Source organism: Sinocyclocheilus grahami, unplaced genomic scaffold, assembly GCF_001515645.1.
Source record: "Sinocyclocheilus grahami isolate Dianchi unplaced genomic scaffold, SAMN03320097.WGS_v1.1 scaffold19.1, whole genome shotgun sequence".
Lineage (NCBI taxonomy): Eukaryota > Metazoa > Chordata > Actinopteri > Cypriniformes > Cyprinidae > Sinocyclocheilus > Sinocyclocheilus grahami.
The window spans coordinates 1,648,459-1,665,193 of NW_015505198.1; the positions used below are offsets into that span (position 1 = coordinate 1,648,459).

The 16,735-nt window shown below is 35.0% G+C and overlaps 1 protein-coding gene across 1 annotated transcript in view; it reads left to right on the plus strand.

Moving 5' to 3' along the window:
* The window catches only part of LOC107555304 (arf-GAP with GTPase, ANK repeat and PH domain-containing protein 3-like), a 99,263-nt gene that overhangs the window by 23,118 nt on the left and 59,410 nt on the right, over positions 1-16,735 (plus strand). Inside the window, exons 7-10 of the mRNA XM_016238066.1 lie at positions 3,838-3,965; positions 5,405-5,514; positions 6,660-6,742; positions 9,319-9,587. Of these exons, the coding sequence (XP_016093552.1) occupies positions 3,838-3,965; positions 5,405-5,514; positions 6,660-6,742; positions 9,319-9,587 (590 nt within the window). The remainder of the gene's footprint in view (positions 1-3,837; positions 3,966-5,404; positions 5,515-6,659; positions 6,743-9,318; positions 9,588-16,735) is intronic.

Sequence of the window (16,735 nt, forward strand, 5' to 3'; positions counted from 1 at the left end):
TATAAACATAATGAAACAATAATGATGATGATTATAATTATTATTATTATTATTATTATTGCTGTAGGCAACAATACAAAAACAGTAGGAAAACATCATGATACAATTCGTATCACGCAGGAAGCTCTGTTTCGGGGATTAAGTCTCTTTATATCAGGCAACCCCAGTTGTGTTCCTCTGCGGCCAGATTAAACCTGGTTGTAGCCTATATATTATGCTCTATTCATTATTTTTTAGAAACCTCGCACTTTTCTACTCCTTTTTTAAACAGTGTTCTTGTGCGGTCCACTGCTGCACACGTGCCGCAATATTGATACAGAGACCGCTCTATCGATACTCGTATCATCAAATCTCTGACGATACATTGTCGTATCGATGTATCGAACACAGCACTAAAAAACAGTAATAATAATCATTATTATTGTGGTTATTGTTATTATTATTTAGACACCACAACTTTTTAATAAACAAAAATTCATTTCCAGTAACAATAATTATCATTGTTGTTGTTAATATAATAATAATAATACTATTATAATGTTCGTAAAGCATGTTATGCTTTATTGTTGTAGTCTAATGATTATTTTTATGTAAAAAAAGCAATAATTACATATCAGTTAAAACATTCATTGCATGCTGGTTGGCATCATCATAAAACAACAATAGTAATCAATCTGTGAAGTTTGGTATTGATCATGTATTTTAATGTATTAATCTTTAAAGGTATGACCGTGAAGGGGGTATTTATTTATTATTATGTTATTAGTTTACTGTATTATATTATGTACATACAGCAGATTTTAAGGATGGCTGTGAGACATTCTGAATGCATCTGACGTTCTGGATCCTGCTTTTATCTCCTCATCTAACAAAGAGCTGTGTTTTTCCATCGCTAGTGGTTAGTGCATTTATTACGAACGATCCTGAAAACCAGCTGGAATATCAGAGCCACTCTGAGTTCACTGATAGCGCTCTCTTCCGCCCACTGTCGTCATGTGGCATGAATGTATCGCAGAGTAAGCTACAGAAATCTGCCCACACATCTCTTTTGTGTCCCTCTAGCCTCCTGCTCGAGGTAGAGTGGTTTCACAACACCTAGAAATACATATTACATAAGTATTTATCAAGCATTCGTGCAGTAATCTGGTATCGCTGCTCTATATATCCGTGTGAGACTTCCTCCCGCGGTTGCAGGGGCTGCGATAATTCCAGCAGCTTTATTGCTCCGCAGTGTTGCAGTTTCCTCCACGCTCTCCAATATCATAGTTGTCAGGATGGATTTCTCTCGTCCCTGCCTTTATTGCTGGGGTGTTGACGGTTGCTGTTTTCTCTTGCGTGTAATTGCCTCCTCGGGCTGCATTTGAAATAATGAAAAGATAGAGATGCGCCTGTTGTCTGGAGACGGTGAGCTGTTCGACTCTTTGAAAACGCAGACGGATCAACATCATCTCGACTTTGCCGGTTCTTTCACTTGTGTGCAGCTCGTTCTTTCTCTGTTACTTTGTTTTTGCGAAAAGTAAAAGTGAATAACGTTGAGTCACTTGTTAAATGGCTGTAGGCTCACGCTAAGTCTCCAGGGTTTCCAGTTTCATGCAGTAAATCTGCACAAAAACATTTCACAGCTGGGGAAGAAACCTTATGTGCGTCATTAGGACTGAAAAATTGTAACATACTGTACATAAGTTTTGAACATCTCCCTACTAAAATAATAAGCACTCAATGTCATAAATTTATTGCCATTTATGAATTATGGTTGCAAATAAATTACTTTGTAGTCTTGTTTATGCTTGTAGTCACATTTACTGCAAATCAGGGGCTTTGAAAGACGTTATAGGTTATTAAAAGACAGCTGAATTATTAATTGTTCCCATAAGAATAGATGGTCATATGCAGGACTAAAACAATAAAAACAGCTAGTATCTAGACTAGCTGTGCGAAACACGTTAAAATGCATTTATTTTTTACAATTTTTTTACATAAACATGTTTGATAGTATTTCTTAAAATAAAATAAAAAAATATATATATATTTATATATATTAAATATTTTAATTTAATATTTTTTGAACTCAAATTTTATATTTTATATTTAAAGTCATACTAATATACACTGTTTATTTTAACCGGTTAACCGAGCGTAAGAATTTTGACCGATTAATACAATCAGTTAAACAAAAGTCATTAAATTATTTATTTTTTCAGTAATTTATCAAAATATTTAAAAAGGTTTGCTGCATGGTTAAAATAGGCCTATGCTACGCGTATAAAAAAAATAGTTTTTTAGGGGGGAAAAACATATCGCGTATAAGTCGCATTTTATTGTTTCATTCAGAAATAGGCCTAATGCTGATGCGGAATGTTGACAAACATTATAATAAACACTGTAAACATAGCTAGTGTTAGTTCCCCTCACTCCACAACAAATCCTTTCAATTAACAGTATTTAGAAAAGAACAAGAATTAAAAATATAAGAAGCTATAGCAATATAAACGACAAGCCAAAACTAATTAATTTAGGCTAAAACAAAACTGAAACTAACGTTGGGTCTCTCATTCCACACAAAATCAAATGTTTCCGTATTCGCGATGTATTTGAATGGCAAATTATTATTTGTTATGTAGCCTACTTCACTCGCGTTCCAATATCCACATAAAACAAAAATGTTTAGCATAACATCACGGTGGTGCGGTGATAACACTTAACGACACAGATTTTACTAAAAAAAAATTTAAACTACATAGTTTTTTTTCCATATATTTGACTGACTGTATTTTATTATGATAATGAACAGGCTGCATTGTCAAGGTAGCACCGGCGCAATCACTTGAGTTTTTTCCTTCTAACAGTGGAAGAAACTACTCATTTTAGTCCTAAAGATAATCGGAATTGTAAAAGGTTTGCCTTTATTTGTGTACATTCACAATAAAAACAAATCTTTGTGCTTTTGTAAAATAAGCCTAAAGAAAATAGGATGCTGCTTTCTGCTCTGTTTTCTTTCGCGCAGCACAAAAATGAACCGAAACTCTGCATACTAGGCTAAAAACAATCCCCGGAAAACAAATGTTAGTGTTTTTTAACGAGTCACAGACACTTGTCCTTTCTAATTTAATTCCATTCTAATTTAAAATATCAAAAACAAAAAGTGGATCCCATTGCAAGAAACGAAAATAATCCTTTTATATTTTGCCTGCTATGTGAGTGCCTAGACGTGGATTATTTTTGTTTCTTGCAATGGGATCCACTTTTTGTTTTTGACATTTTGTTCCCTCTCTGGAGCACCCATAGTCTCGCTCGTGAGTACATGATGTTACTTTTTTCTCTAATTTAAAATAATCTTGTCGGTTAACGGTTAACAATCAGTTAATGAGCATCGGTTAGGAAAAATAACCGAAATGAACATCCCTACTGTTCATACATTTTTATTCAGTGTACAAGAGGTGGACAAATACTTGCATACTTTACCCTATCATTCAAAAGTTTGATGAGAGGTTTTTTTTTCTCTTGATCTTGATGCTTGATCAAAAATACAGTAAAATTGTGAAATATTATTACAATTTAAATTGACTGTTTTCTATTTGAAAATATTTTAAAATGTAATTTATTCCGGTGATGCAAAGTTGAATTTTCAGCATCATTACTCCCGTCTTCAGTGTCCTTGAGAAATCATTGTGATATGCTGATTCTTTTTTGTTTCTTTTTCCCTTTCTATTTTTTTTTTTTTAGAAAACATGAAGAACAGTATTTGTTTGAAACAGAAATTATAAATGTCTTTATTGTCTTTTAATCTATTTAATGCATTGATTTCATAGTTGTAATATTTATGATGTGTGATTGCAGTTGCTCAGAAAGTGGTGGCGCTGAGGAAAAAGCAGCAGCTTTCGATTGGTCCGTGTAAATCTCTGCCCAACTCTCCCAGCCACTCGTCAGTTCCGTCCGCGTCCATCCCCTCTGTACACATCAATCAGGTGAGTCTGGTGCATTTGTGCTGATCTAGGATCAGCCTCAGTCAGCCAAACACCTGTCCTGAAGCAGCTAGCATGCAAACCGCAAAGTGAATCACAATTGGCTAGTTGTTATTAAGAAGGCACATATTTCAGTTCTGAAAATTTACCATGGTAACCATATTTTCCACAAAAATTGTTAATTATTATTTTTACTTTAAAAAACTGTCATCACAAATAAATTAAATACAATTACAGAAATATTAATTTATAGTTTTTACAACAGTAACAATAATTGTAGTAGCTATGATATTTAATGCAACAAAGGCATATGTGGTATCAGGACACAATTTTATGACATCTTACTGCACATACATGTACTTTCCTACTATCATATTCATATGCATAGTACAAGTATGAGAATTGGGATGGAAGAATAGGCCTTTATGAACTATAATAAACTATAAAAATTGTGCTGCCTGTCAAAAACCAGAAAATCATGCTGATAATTTTGTTTACTGCATCTCTCTTGCTCCTTTCCTATTCTTAATTGCTTTTCCCCAAATTTTCTATCTATCTATCTATCTATCTATCTATCTATCTATCTATCTATCTATCTATCTATCTATCTATCTATCTATCTGTCTGTCTGTCTGTCTGTCTGTCTGTCTGTCTGTCTGTCTGTCTATCTATATCTATCTATCTGTCTATCTATTTATCTGTCTGTCTGTCTATCGTCTGTCGGTCTGCAGTGAGTGGATCTGCCCTTAGGTCTCATCACCCCCTTCCCCTCAAACCCAGGGCAGTGGAGGGCAAAGCCAGAGAGCGTAATGCCATCTCTGACCACAAGAGGGAGGTACGGAGCTAAGTGTAACCGAATCCCTCCTGCCTCTGCTACCACAGAAGCGCATGACCACATGCTTTTTATAGCTACATATTACAGTAAACGCAGGGAGGCAAACATTAAAATGACGAGAGATGTTTAGGACAAGGAAAGACGCTTCGATTTATGCTATTATTTCCGCCATTTTGATTTGCCTCGTCCTTTATATACACTGTAAATTTAAAAGCTTTACACCAAGGGAACTTAGCTTTTTATCTTCTCTGGATTTAAATACCTGCCCTCCCCGATATTGATGTTTTCCCTGTGCCCTTCCTAATTTCACTGTGTAAATCAGCAAAATTCCCTAGCAAGCCCCGCCCCCTTCTCTTCTTTAACAGACATTCACCTAGCGTGTCTTTCTGCTGGAGCCAGACAGAGAGAGAGGCAGAGCCACACACACTGTTCTAGCAACACCACCATCTCCAATCTAACCAATCAAGATCCACCTTTGTCCATTCAGCCAATCCCCCCCCCCCCAAAGTCTCCTCCAATCAGAAGGATCCCACAAGGTGATTGGCTGCAGCTGTGGCGGCTCTTGTGCTAGCGTCCCCTGTCCTGTTTCTCCCTCCCTCCCTGCTAGGTCGTGTCTAACCCCGTCCACACGAGACACCACGCTCTGCCGGTGCGCGTAACGGAGCCGAAGCACGCCACCTACCCCGTCTGGGTGTCCGAGTGGCAGAGCGAACGAGAGTTTCAACTCATGACCTTCTGAGGAGCCGGACTTACGGTGTGGGCGGGAACAGGGGGGTGAGGGCTGGGATGGGGAGTGGGAGGAGCCAGACCAAGGAGGGAGGGGCCACGCAGCCTCTCTACGACATTCCGAAGACGGCTGGGAGATCTGGATTGGTTACTAATTTCCCCTTTCGACGACTTCTCTAACCGGTCATCTTATTGGCAATTGGATCTAATAGCCACTCCGAGCTAAATTTTTAGAAATAGCATGTGAAAAATGAGGAAAGCCTTTGTTTTGTGTTTGCTATGCTGAGTTTTCGGCAGCTTTTTTCAAAGTCATATACATATAATTTATGTTAGATATAATTTTATTGTTCCAAGTCAAGAGTGGCCTTATAATCATAGTCTTTTGGGTCATAGTGAAAGAGTAAATTTGTTACCACTAGTAGAGTAAAGGATAGCATTTGGACAGTCACCAACAAAGAAAGAAAGAAAAAATTATATATATATATAAATGCCAGTGCTAATAAATTAAGACTGAATGAAAAATGTAAGATTTTTTGATTGCAATCGGTAACAACTAAGTTTGCTCCACACTAAATAAAAATAAAATATTTACATTTTAAAGAAAGCCATAATTAAATATTTTGTTAAAAATGTTATAAAAAATAATTACTTTTTTTTTTTTATTTAATGAAAGACTAAAGCTCATGTAATTATTGAATAATATAAAAAGAACAGTTTGCCGATTTAGTAATATTTCCTGTCACCTCATAATTCATAACATTCTCTCATGAATATCATTTCATAAGTGTGTGTCTTTGCCACTAGATGTCAGCAGAGGACAGGAAACCAAGCACAGTGCTTCCATGATACTTAAAACGACCATTCAAATATTTTTGTCATTGGTCTAATGTGGCGTCTGTCCATGATTTTCCATTCTGTGAGAGAACAGGAAGAGGGAAGGGGTTTATATTATTTTATTATTTCTCGACACATCACTATTTTGCCCTGTAAAAAGCCAATAATCATACTACATCCGCCATCATCTCCAGTGTAGATGTCTACGCATTTTTGCGATCCATTGCTTCCCCCCCCTTAAACCCTTTCTGTCCACTCTTCCCGTGACCAAAGTGTTGAACTGTTTTTGTCGATATTTCCAGATTTGTTCTTCTGTTTCCAACCTTTCTTCAACTAAAAGGGCTTTCCAGCTTCTCCTCAATTAGACGAGCCCTTGGTGGTGGTGGTACGACCGCAATGCATTATGGGAGGGGGTCCTCAATGAGGAGGAGCAAACAAGCGCTGCTTTATTCCCCCTAATAACCTGCATTGCATCGTGGGTATCACCATGGCTTTCTTGGACACTTGCCCCTTGGCAGCCATGGTTGAGTTTAAAGGACATTTGGTTGGACAGAAAAAGACAGATTTCGAACTTGCGTTACCTGAACACACTGAACTGAATCATAATCAGTCATTTTATTGCTAAATGTTCACCAACCCGGACAATAGCCATCAACAACACCCAAAATTGCTTTTGCGGTAATTCCAAACACTTTGCCAAGATTTTCTCTGTTTCTCCTATTTATTTTCCTATTTATTGTCTTTCCTTTGAGTTCTGATGGGTTAGTTTAGCTAGTCAGACTTCACACGGAATGCCACGAACCGCACCCCGTGTCTCCGTTTCATCTTTATTAACAAGACCGCGGCTTTGTGAACCACGTCATACTGGAATGTGATGCTAGTCGAGGTCCCGATGCTGCACGGTCGGCATAGCGCCGGATCCCTCAACGATAAAAAAGATGTGATTCCGGATGACATAGCTTTCTTGTTCGATGTGCTGACCACCATTCAACTGTGAAACTAACATGATGTCACATGACGCCCTGAGACGTCACATTGCGTTGTGATGCGTTTATAAAGCTGCTCGTTTAGTTGATGCAGTTGCCGTGGCGACGCCCGGATGCGGTTTCCTCGCTCGGTGTGAAGTCTGAATGATATGAAGGCCTTCATAGACATAGAGAAGCGTGACGGAAATGCACCGACTTGTATGAATGTAGTATGCATTTGTGACCCAGAGCCATTATTTTGTTCTTTTGTTTGATTGTTTTTGCTTATTCATTTTTTTATTTTATGACGATGTGCTAAGATGAACTGTTCCATGCGTTGCACACTGTTTCGTTTTTTTATATCATTCAATAATGGACAAATATAGACTGCCGTATATCTTGTATTGAATTTGATTTCCAATGGTATTCTATAGAAAGTATATTCTATACATATATGAGATATATGAAACAGCGCCTCTTTAGTCAAACTCTCTCTTGTGGGAACTGCAATGTGTGGCTCTGCCTGTTGACTATTTCCACGTAAACCTGTGACTTGATTTGTATGGTGTCTGTATATATCCGAACGAAAAAATAAACTGTTGAAAAATGCACTTTAGCCTAGTTTATTTGAGTCGATCATGAAACTTTATCTCTCTCTCCATTTGCGAATGAGCGCCATTATGTTGTCTGTCGGGTATGAGTGAGCATTCATGTTGCGTTTTGGGTCTTTTTGTATGAGAGGATTCATTGTTTAACATTTATTCTTTCCCTAATGCCATTTCCAGCTACTGAAAAATGAAGGAAATCCATTTTGAAATCCAGAACTGAAATGATGTATAAACTAACATTTCTTTCTCTTGATATTGCTTTGTTTGGAAATGTTTGTCAATCTAACCCTAATTCTGAATCTTTTTTATTGTTATTATTCTTGTCTGACCTGTTTATCAGATGTTTTAACAGGTGGAGGCTGTCAGAAAAAGATGCACCGTATTAACTCCCTATTTTTTCCTCCTCTGCTAACCTTTTGTATATAAAGCTGCATTTAATGTTCTTGTATTGCTTGAATCTGACTGTGGTTGGACTGACTTGCTTCTGTGGTTGGTAAAGCCACAAGGAGGTGCCAAAGATCACAAAAGAGCTCTTGGGGGGTTTAGTTCTGCCTTCCTGTGTTTCGTTATGGGTCGAACTTGATATTTTTCGTTGTCGTTTTGTTCTGTGTGTCTGTCCTGGTCTGTGTAAATATATATCTATATATACTGCACGTTCAATGTGCTGCTGTATGTTTGCACTGTTCTGCTTGCGCGTTTATTTGAGCCTCTTTCTTGCGATTTTATGTTGTCCCCCCCCACACACACCAACACTCACTACACTTCACACACGCACACACACACACTAGAGTTAAGGCACAACTCATAAACACACACACACACACCCTCCCCACCTCCATGTGTGTTCCCAGTTTGTTCTTTGCACTGACATCTTGTCTTGTCGTCTTGAAATCCAGAACTGAAATGATGTATAAACTAACATTTCTTTCTCTTGATATTGCTTTGTTTGGAAATGTTTGTCAATCTAACCCTAATTCTGAATCTTTTTTATTGTTATTATTCTTGTCTGACCTGTTTATCAGATGTTTTAACAGGTGGAGGCTGTCAGAAAAAGATGCACCGTATTAACTCCCTATTTTTTCCTCCTCTGCTAACCTTTTGTATATAAAGCTGCATTTAATGTTCTTGTATTGCTTGAATCTGACTGTGGTTGGACTGACTTGCTTCTGTGGTTGGTAAAGCCACAAGGAGGTGCCAAAGATCACAAAAGAGCTCTTGGGGGGTTTAGTTCTGCCTTCCTGTGTTTCGTTATGGGTCGAACTTGATATTTTTCGTTGTCGTTTTGTTCTGTGTGTCTGTCCTGGTCTGTGTAAATATATATCTATATATACTGCACGTTCAATGTGCTGCTGTATGTTTGCACTGTTCTGCTTGCGCGTTTATTTGAGCCTCTTTCTTGCGATTTTATGTTGTCCCCCACCACACACACCAACACTCACTACACTTCACACACGCACACACACACACTAGAGTTAAGGCACAACTCATAAACACACACACACACACCCTCCCCACCTCCATGTGTGTTCCCAGTTTGTTCTTTGCACTGACATCTTGTCTTGTTTCTTTGCAGTCACGGAAAGCCAGTGATCAGACAAAGAGCATTGAGAGTAAAACTGACAGTATAGGGAGTGGAAGGGCCATACCCATCAAACAGGTACGTCACCGCATTCGTATGCTCATTATATGAGGTAAGTACACTGTTATAGGGTAGAACTGTAGACCGGTTATGAGGATTAGTGAACTGTCAACATCCTAAGGGTCTTTGTATGTATATATATATATATATATATATATATGAAATTTGTGTGTGTCAGCACTAAAAGTGCATGCAAACTTTTTAAAGACTTTGAAATGATGAACTTGATTGTTTTAGGCTTTCTCAGTCAGTTTCTTTGTGCGACCAACAGATGTCAGTGGAACACAGTTTAACTTTATGTTTGCTTATTCTATCTAACCTGGGTTCGTAATGGTGGTAGTTGGTATGCAGATTGCCGAATTATATGTATATTATTATAATTGTATTATATATTGTAATTATTTTCGTGATATGCATATCACAATAATTTGGTAACCAACAACATACTCTTTGCTTTTTTGTGAATCAGTTTCAACACTGTAAGAAATTGGTACTCCGTCTTTGGCCTGCTCTTCTCATGATGTGTTTGAAAGTCCATGAACTTACATTTTAGGAAATATTGTCTTTGAATATTGTCCTTAAATTTCTTATTTAGTGTTTATTTTGGTTTTATGTTGGATATATAATTTTTATATTTTATATTTTCTTAAGTGAGTTTGTATACAGTATATATATATACAGTGGGTACGGAAAGTATTCAGACCCCCTTAAATTTTTCACTCTTTGTTATATTGCAGCCATTTGCTAAAATCATTTAAGTTAATTTTTTTTCCTCATTAATGTACACACAGCACCCCATATTGACAGAAAAACACAGAATTGTTGACATTTTTGCAGATTTATTAAAAAAGAAAAACTGAGATATCACATGGTCCTAAGTATTCAGACCCTTTGCTCAGTATTTAGTAGAAGCACCCTTTTGATCTAATACAGCCATGAGTCTTTTTGGGAAAGATGCAACAAGTTTTTCACACCTAGATTTGGGGATCCTCTGCCATTCCTCCTTGCAGATCCTCTCCAGTTCTGACAGGTTGGATGGTAAACGTTGGTGGACAGCCATTTTTAGGTCTCTCCAGAGATGCTCAATTGGGTTTAAGTCAAGTCAAGTCAAGTCACCTTTATTTATATAGCGCTTTTAACAATACAGATTGTGACAAAGCAACTGAACAGCATTAATTAGGAAAATAGTGTCAATAATGCAAAATGACAATAGTAAACACTCATTTTTCAGTTAAAGACATGTAAGGGGGTCTGAATACTTTCCGTACCCACTGTATATATAATTTATTTATTTATTTATTATTATCTTAATTTATTTTTTAATAATCGTCTTTTTTTTAGCCACATTTTGCCTTGACAAGGAAATTTGTGTTTGGTGCATTTGAGTATCCATGATTTTTAAAAAATAATTTATGTAACTGTGTCCTTTAAAATTTTTTCTTTTTTTTTTTAAATAATGTACAGAAACTTTTGGCAACCTTTAACATTCATGAGAAACAAATGTTTAATATTCTTTACATTCTGCATTAATCTGTTCTTTTTTTAATTGTATGGGTTTGAACAAATTGAATTCTGTTTGGCGAAATACCCTGAAGTCTGACGTCAGAAAGAGCTAATGTGGTTTTGAAAGGATTCGTCTTGGTAATTAGCGCTAGTTCTTGACGGAGTAACTGTCAAATATTTATTTTTCTTTAGTAGAGCTGTTCATTCATTTGTTCTTTTTTGAGCCTCTGATTCAATTTTCAAATTAACCCTAGCCTTAACCTTTAACCCCTGCCAGAGATTAGCATTGTCACATTGAACAGACATCATCCCTGTGACAAGTGTCACATACAACCTCTGACTTTAAGCAAATCTGGTTGCACACAGTAGTTTACATGTGTTTAAAAAAAGAGTTTAGAAATAGTTAACAAATAAAGTCATTTTAAATGAGTTTCCAAGTATATTTAGAAATAGTTCCCAGATAGTAGTTTAGAAGTAGTTTACAAAGGCAGTTTAGAAATGATTTACAAATAGCAGTTTGGAAGTAGTTTATAAAAGTAATTTAGAAATAGTTTCCACATAGTAGTTTAGAAGCAGTTTCCATAGAGTATATTCAAATAAATCAAGTAAAGTAGTTTACAAAGGCAGTTTAGAAATAGTTTCCAAATTGTAGTTTATAAATAACATAGTTTAGAAATAGTTCATAACACCAATTTATAAGTCGTTTTCATGTAGTAGTTTAGAAATTGTTTCCAAATAAAATTGTTCAGAATTAGCTTCCAAATAGTAGTTCAGAAATAGTTTTCAAATGAGCTTAGTACTCGTTTACAAAACTAGTTTAGAAATAGTTTACAAATATTCATTTCATAGTAGTATAGAAATAGTTTACAAATACAATAGTAATAGAAGTAATTTACAAAGGTAGTTTAGATACAGTTTCCAAATTAAAGTAGTTTAGATAGAGTTTGCTGAAGTGTTTTAGAAATTCTTGCCAAGTAGTAGTTCAGAGATAGTTGCCAAATAAGGTAGTTTAAACAAAATGATTTACAAAAGTAGTTTAGAAATCATTTCCAAATAATAATATATAAATAAACTAGTTTGAAAGTAGTTTAGAAAAAGTTTACAAAGAGTAGTTTACAAATAAGGTAATTTAAATGTAGTTTACAAAGCGGGTTTACAAATAACAGTTTACAAATAGTAGTTTAGAAAACAGTTTGCAAAAATAGTTTGATGTTAAATGAATTTTGTAATTCAGTGCAATTCTGCTGTGTGCTCAGAGGAAGCATATACAAATAAATTGTGTCGTAAGTAACTGAACTGCAGTTTGCATGAGGAAATTAAAAAGCAATTTGACCTGAAAAGTAAATTAATCTCAATTTCAGTGTTTTATTTATTTATTGTTTACTAAAAAGTGTATAAGCAATCAGGTGTTTATGAATCTCATAGCATTAAGATGACGGCGGTGACGCATCCCTCTCACAGTTAACATATCACACGTCTATATCCTCTTAGTCAACCTCCTTTACTTTACCTCCATTGTACATCAATTACACTCCAGCTTTAAAGATTATCCCTTTAAGAGCCGTCATTGTAATCTGTTTGTCTGTAGTGGAGAGTCACAGAGAGAGTAAAGGAGAGGGGGGACGCCAGCCATGCTGGGATACCTTTGAATGGAGCTGATTGCCCGGCCAGTCAAATGCACAGTCAGGAAGATCAAAGTGCCATGGGAGTATAATTACCTCCCACTGGGCAAATTACACACTGTGGACCCCCCCACACCCCTCCCAATCAGTAAAAATGGTAAATAAGGACAACAATAGCAGTGATAGCTGAGGGGTGTCACAGGGAGACTGTCAACGCAAGGCTTTTGTGTTTAATCCCAGTAAGTTCCTCTTTCTTTCCCCCTCCGCTGACCACAGAACAGAGGCCATCCTGATGATAGACGTGTCTGTTTGAGCTGCAGGAACACTGTGTGTCTGTAGGTTTAGGAGATAGAGGACAGACAGGTGCGTGGGCATTAAATAAGGTTTTTGTGTATTTACGTTAGCTAAATGGAATGTAGGTCTTGGTAAAAAGGCGTCTAATGTAATGTAAACTACCTTTTGCATTACTTTTGAAGACATTTTTTTTAATATTATGTATATTCTCATGACATACATGTCACGTTCTCACCCTATTTTACTTAAAAAGTAATGCTTTAATCTTTTTATTCTATTTTTACCTTTAGATTTAAGTGCACTAACATGATGCCCTATTGCTTTTAATATAATTGTATTTTATTTTATTTTATTTTGTAATTCCCATTATTCCCACTAAGGTGTTTCTCATTGACGTTTCTTATACTATTTTCTGTTATCTTATACTCAAAATTTACTATAATGCAATTTATTTACATCATTTTTTTATGATTTTATACTCAATTTACTGTAATGCTATTTATTTACATCAAAATGTATTATTTTTACACTCACAATTTACTTTAAGGCAATTTATTTGCATCATATTTTCTATTATTTATACTGGTTTTACTGTAATGCATTTTATTTACATAAATCGTATTCTATTGTACTCAAAATTAAATGTAATGCTATTTATTTATTTATTTTAATGCTATTTATTTATTTATTTAAATCACATATTCAATTTTTTTATACTGGTTTTACTGTAATGCAATTTATTTACCTTTTTTATTATTTTATACTCAAACTTAACTGTAATGCAATTTATTTATGGCAATACAACAAACACTACCATGATTTATAATTATTTTAAAGTATAAATTTATTAAACTATAAATATATTATCTATTTATTTACATCAATTTTTCTATTATTTTATGCTCCAAATTTACCGTAATGCAATTTATTTACTTATCTTAAGGCAATACAACAAACACTACCATGATTTCTATTTATTTTCAAGTATACATTTATTAAACTCTAAATATATCTTTTTTTAAATTCAATTTTAAAATAAAAAAATGAAACCTGAAATTTAAAAAAAATGCTTTACAGTAATAATCTCTTTCAAAACAAAGTACTGCGATGAAGCTGCAGTACACTGAAGATATTAGACAGTAATTTGGCACTTTTTGATATTTTTTATATTTAGATTTATGATAACGCAGACTTCAAATAATAGATTCAAATAATCATTAACAAGTCAAATAAATCATGGTATTTCATGTTAACCTGGTACTTTTTGTAAGGAATAGGCTGAATGTGTTTTAATGATTTCAGAAGTAATGTATAATTATTAAAGTACATTGAGGTCATTTGTCAAGTTTCACAAATCCACCCTGTACAAATTGCTTTAGTCTTTTTATTGCTGCTAGACGTTCATATTTCTCTGCTTTAGCATTGATCTGTTTCAGCACTGTGGGGTGTGATTTCACCGATCATGTTTATGCATCCATGACTGTTCGAAACAGACGTGACTTTGTGACGTTCATGTACAAACACAGAGGCCGTTGCCAGAAGAGGTCACCCGGCTGTCCTTTTCATTTATTTGAGTGGCAAACCAATAGCACTTCTGTAGGAACACAGGCATTATTGAAGAAATGATGAAAGGCCAGTTCAGCTGACAGATGACTGCTGCTTCACAAATGACACTTCTAGTATAATGTTCATGATATATTGTGAACATCAAATGCAGGCAAGAATACGAGTTTGACCAAAGCACTCAACCACATCTTTCTTTACAGTGTTTTTACAGGATTATTCAATCAGTCAGAGCTGGAGAAACTGATATGCAAATAGAAAGATGGCTGTGCTTGCTTACTTTATTTTTTATGTATCACTTATTTTATTTTGCTTTGTAGATTAACTGTTTGAGCTGCTATAAATTCCTATAAAATAATATATTCCAGGTCCATTTTTAATGTATTTTATTTCACTTTTATTTAATTTTCTGTGCATTTGGCAGAGTACTGTTTGAGCTGTTTTTCTTTGCGACTTTATTTTATTTTATGCATTTTTATGCAAAAAAAAATTAATGCTTTTTTCTATTTAATTAAAATTTCACATTTTTATTTTTTAATTTTATACCTTTGTCGGATTGCTGTTCTGCAGTAGCTACATGAATGCAATATAAAATTATATATATATATATATATATATATATATATATATATATATATATATATATATATATATATATATATGTTTATATTTTACATATTTCTCCTTATATGAATTTTATTTGTAAGCATTTGGCATATTACTATTTCAGCTTTTTTATTGTTTTTTAATTTTATTTACTGTTTGAGCTACATGAATGTAATTTCAAATTATATATAACAAGTAAATTTTTACATATTTGATTTCACTCTATTTTATTTGTATGCATTTGGCAGACTAATGTTCAAGTTGATTTTAAACACTTTTTCTTTGCTATTTTATTTTATTTTATTTACTCTTTGAGCTTACATGAATGAAATATAAAACTATATGTAACAAGTCAGCTGTTCTTTGCATATTTTATTATTTTTTATTTTTTTATTTTAGCATTTGATTAATGCATTTATTCAAATCAAATGTTTAGAGTCCTTTTGAGAGACTGTAAGTGTCAACAGGTTTTCAGTAGTGTTTCTAGGGTGGTTGAGTAGATGGAGTTGTATTGAGGAGAGAGAGTAACCATGGAGGGATCAGATCAAGGCGAGGAGAGAATTAGGACTTGATTGTCGGGTAAACACCATGATACCCAGTTGACCCCGGGTCAGCACCTGATGTTTAGCAAGTAGTGTATTCTTCACGTGGATTAGTCCCCTTCGGGGTCGGGGCTGGCCGGTTAACACATCAGAGCCCTCCTACTCTCTCACTCCCAACAGGAAGTGGTAAAAAGCACAGGAATCTTCCCTAATCCCCTAATTAAGCCAAAACAGGCCACCCAAACCCCCCTTTGCTCCCTGCCGCCCAACTCTGTGCGCTTCCAGTCCTGGCCGGGGAGTGTTTGTCCTGGCTGGACTTTAAGGGATAAGTGCTCAGTGAGTGTTTTTTTTAAAGAACAGCGGGAGATTGATGGTGAGGCCTTGAGCAAGGGACGGGACGGAGGTTGGAAGCTTTTGAAGAGCTGGGGATCACAGGCTCTAATCCTCGTGCTCGCAGAGGTCTGAGAGAGTTCGCCGGCGCAACGGGCGAAAGAATACACACTGAGTCCGTGCACAAATTGGATTTAGCCTCTGCTCTCCCCCCACAGCACAGATGTGAAACTTTCATGAGCACAGTCACGGAGCCGGTGCCCAATTCAACCTTATTCATCAATGGAAAAGTTGTTCTGGACTGGAACTTACTTACCGCTAATGTCAAAGATCAGAGGGTGGGATAATATTGTCACAAAGTATTATATACTTTATTTTCCCCACCTATCTGAAATGAAATTATTTTGTTTAGAAATATCATATGCTTGAATTTTATAACAACATAATATAATATATAATAAGTATATAAAATATACGGATTATAAAAAAAAATATATTTTTTCTATTATGAAAATAATTTATTATGTAAATTATTTTGAATGTTAATAACTTGACAGTTCTATCAATGGCAGCTCATTATGGCATAAAGATACTAAATGAAATTACTTTTTTTATTTTAAATGTTTTCATATATATATATATATATATATATATATATATATATATATATATATATATATATATATATATTAAGAGACAAATATAT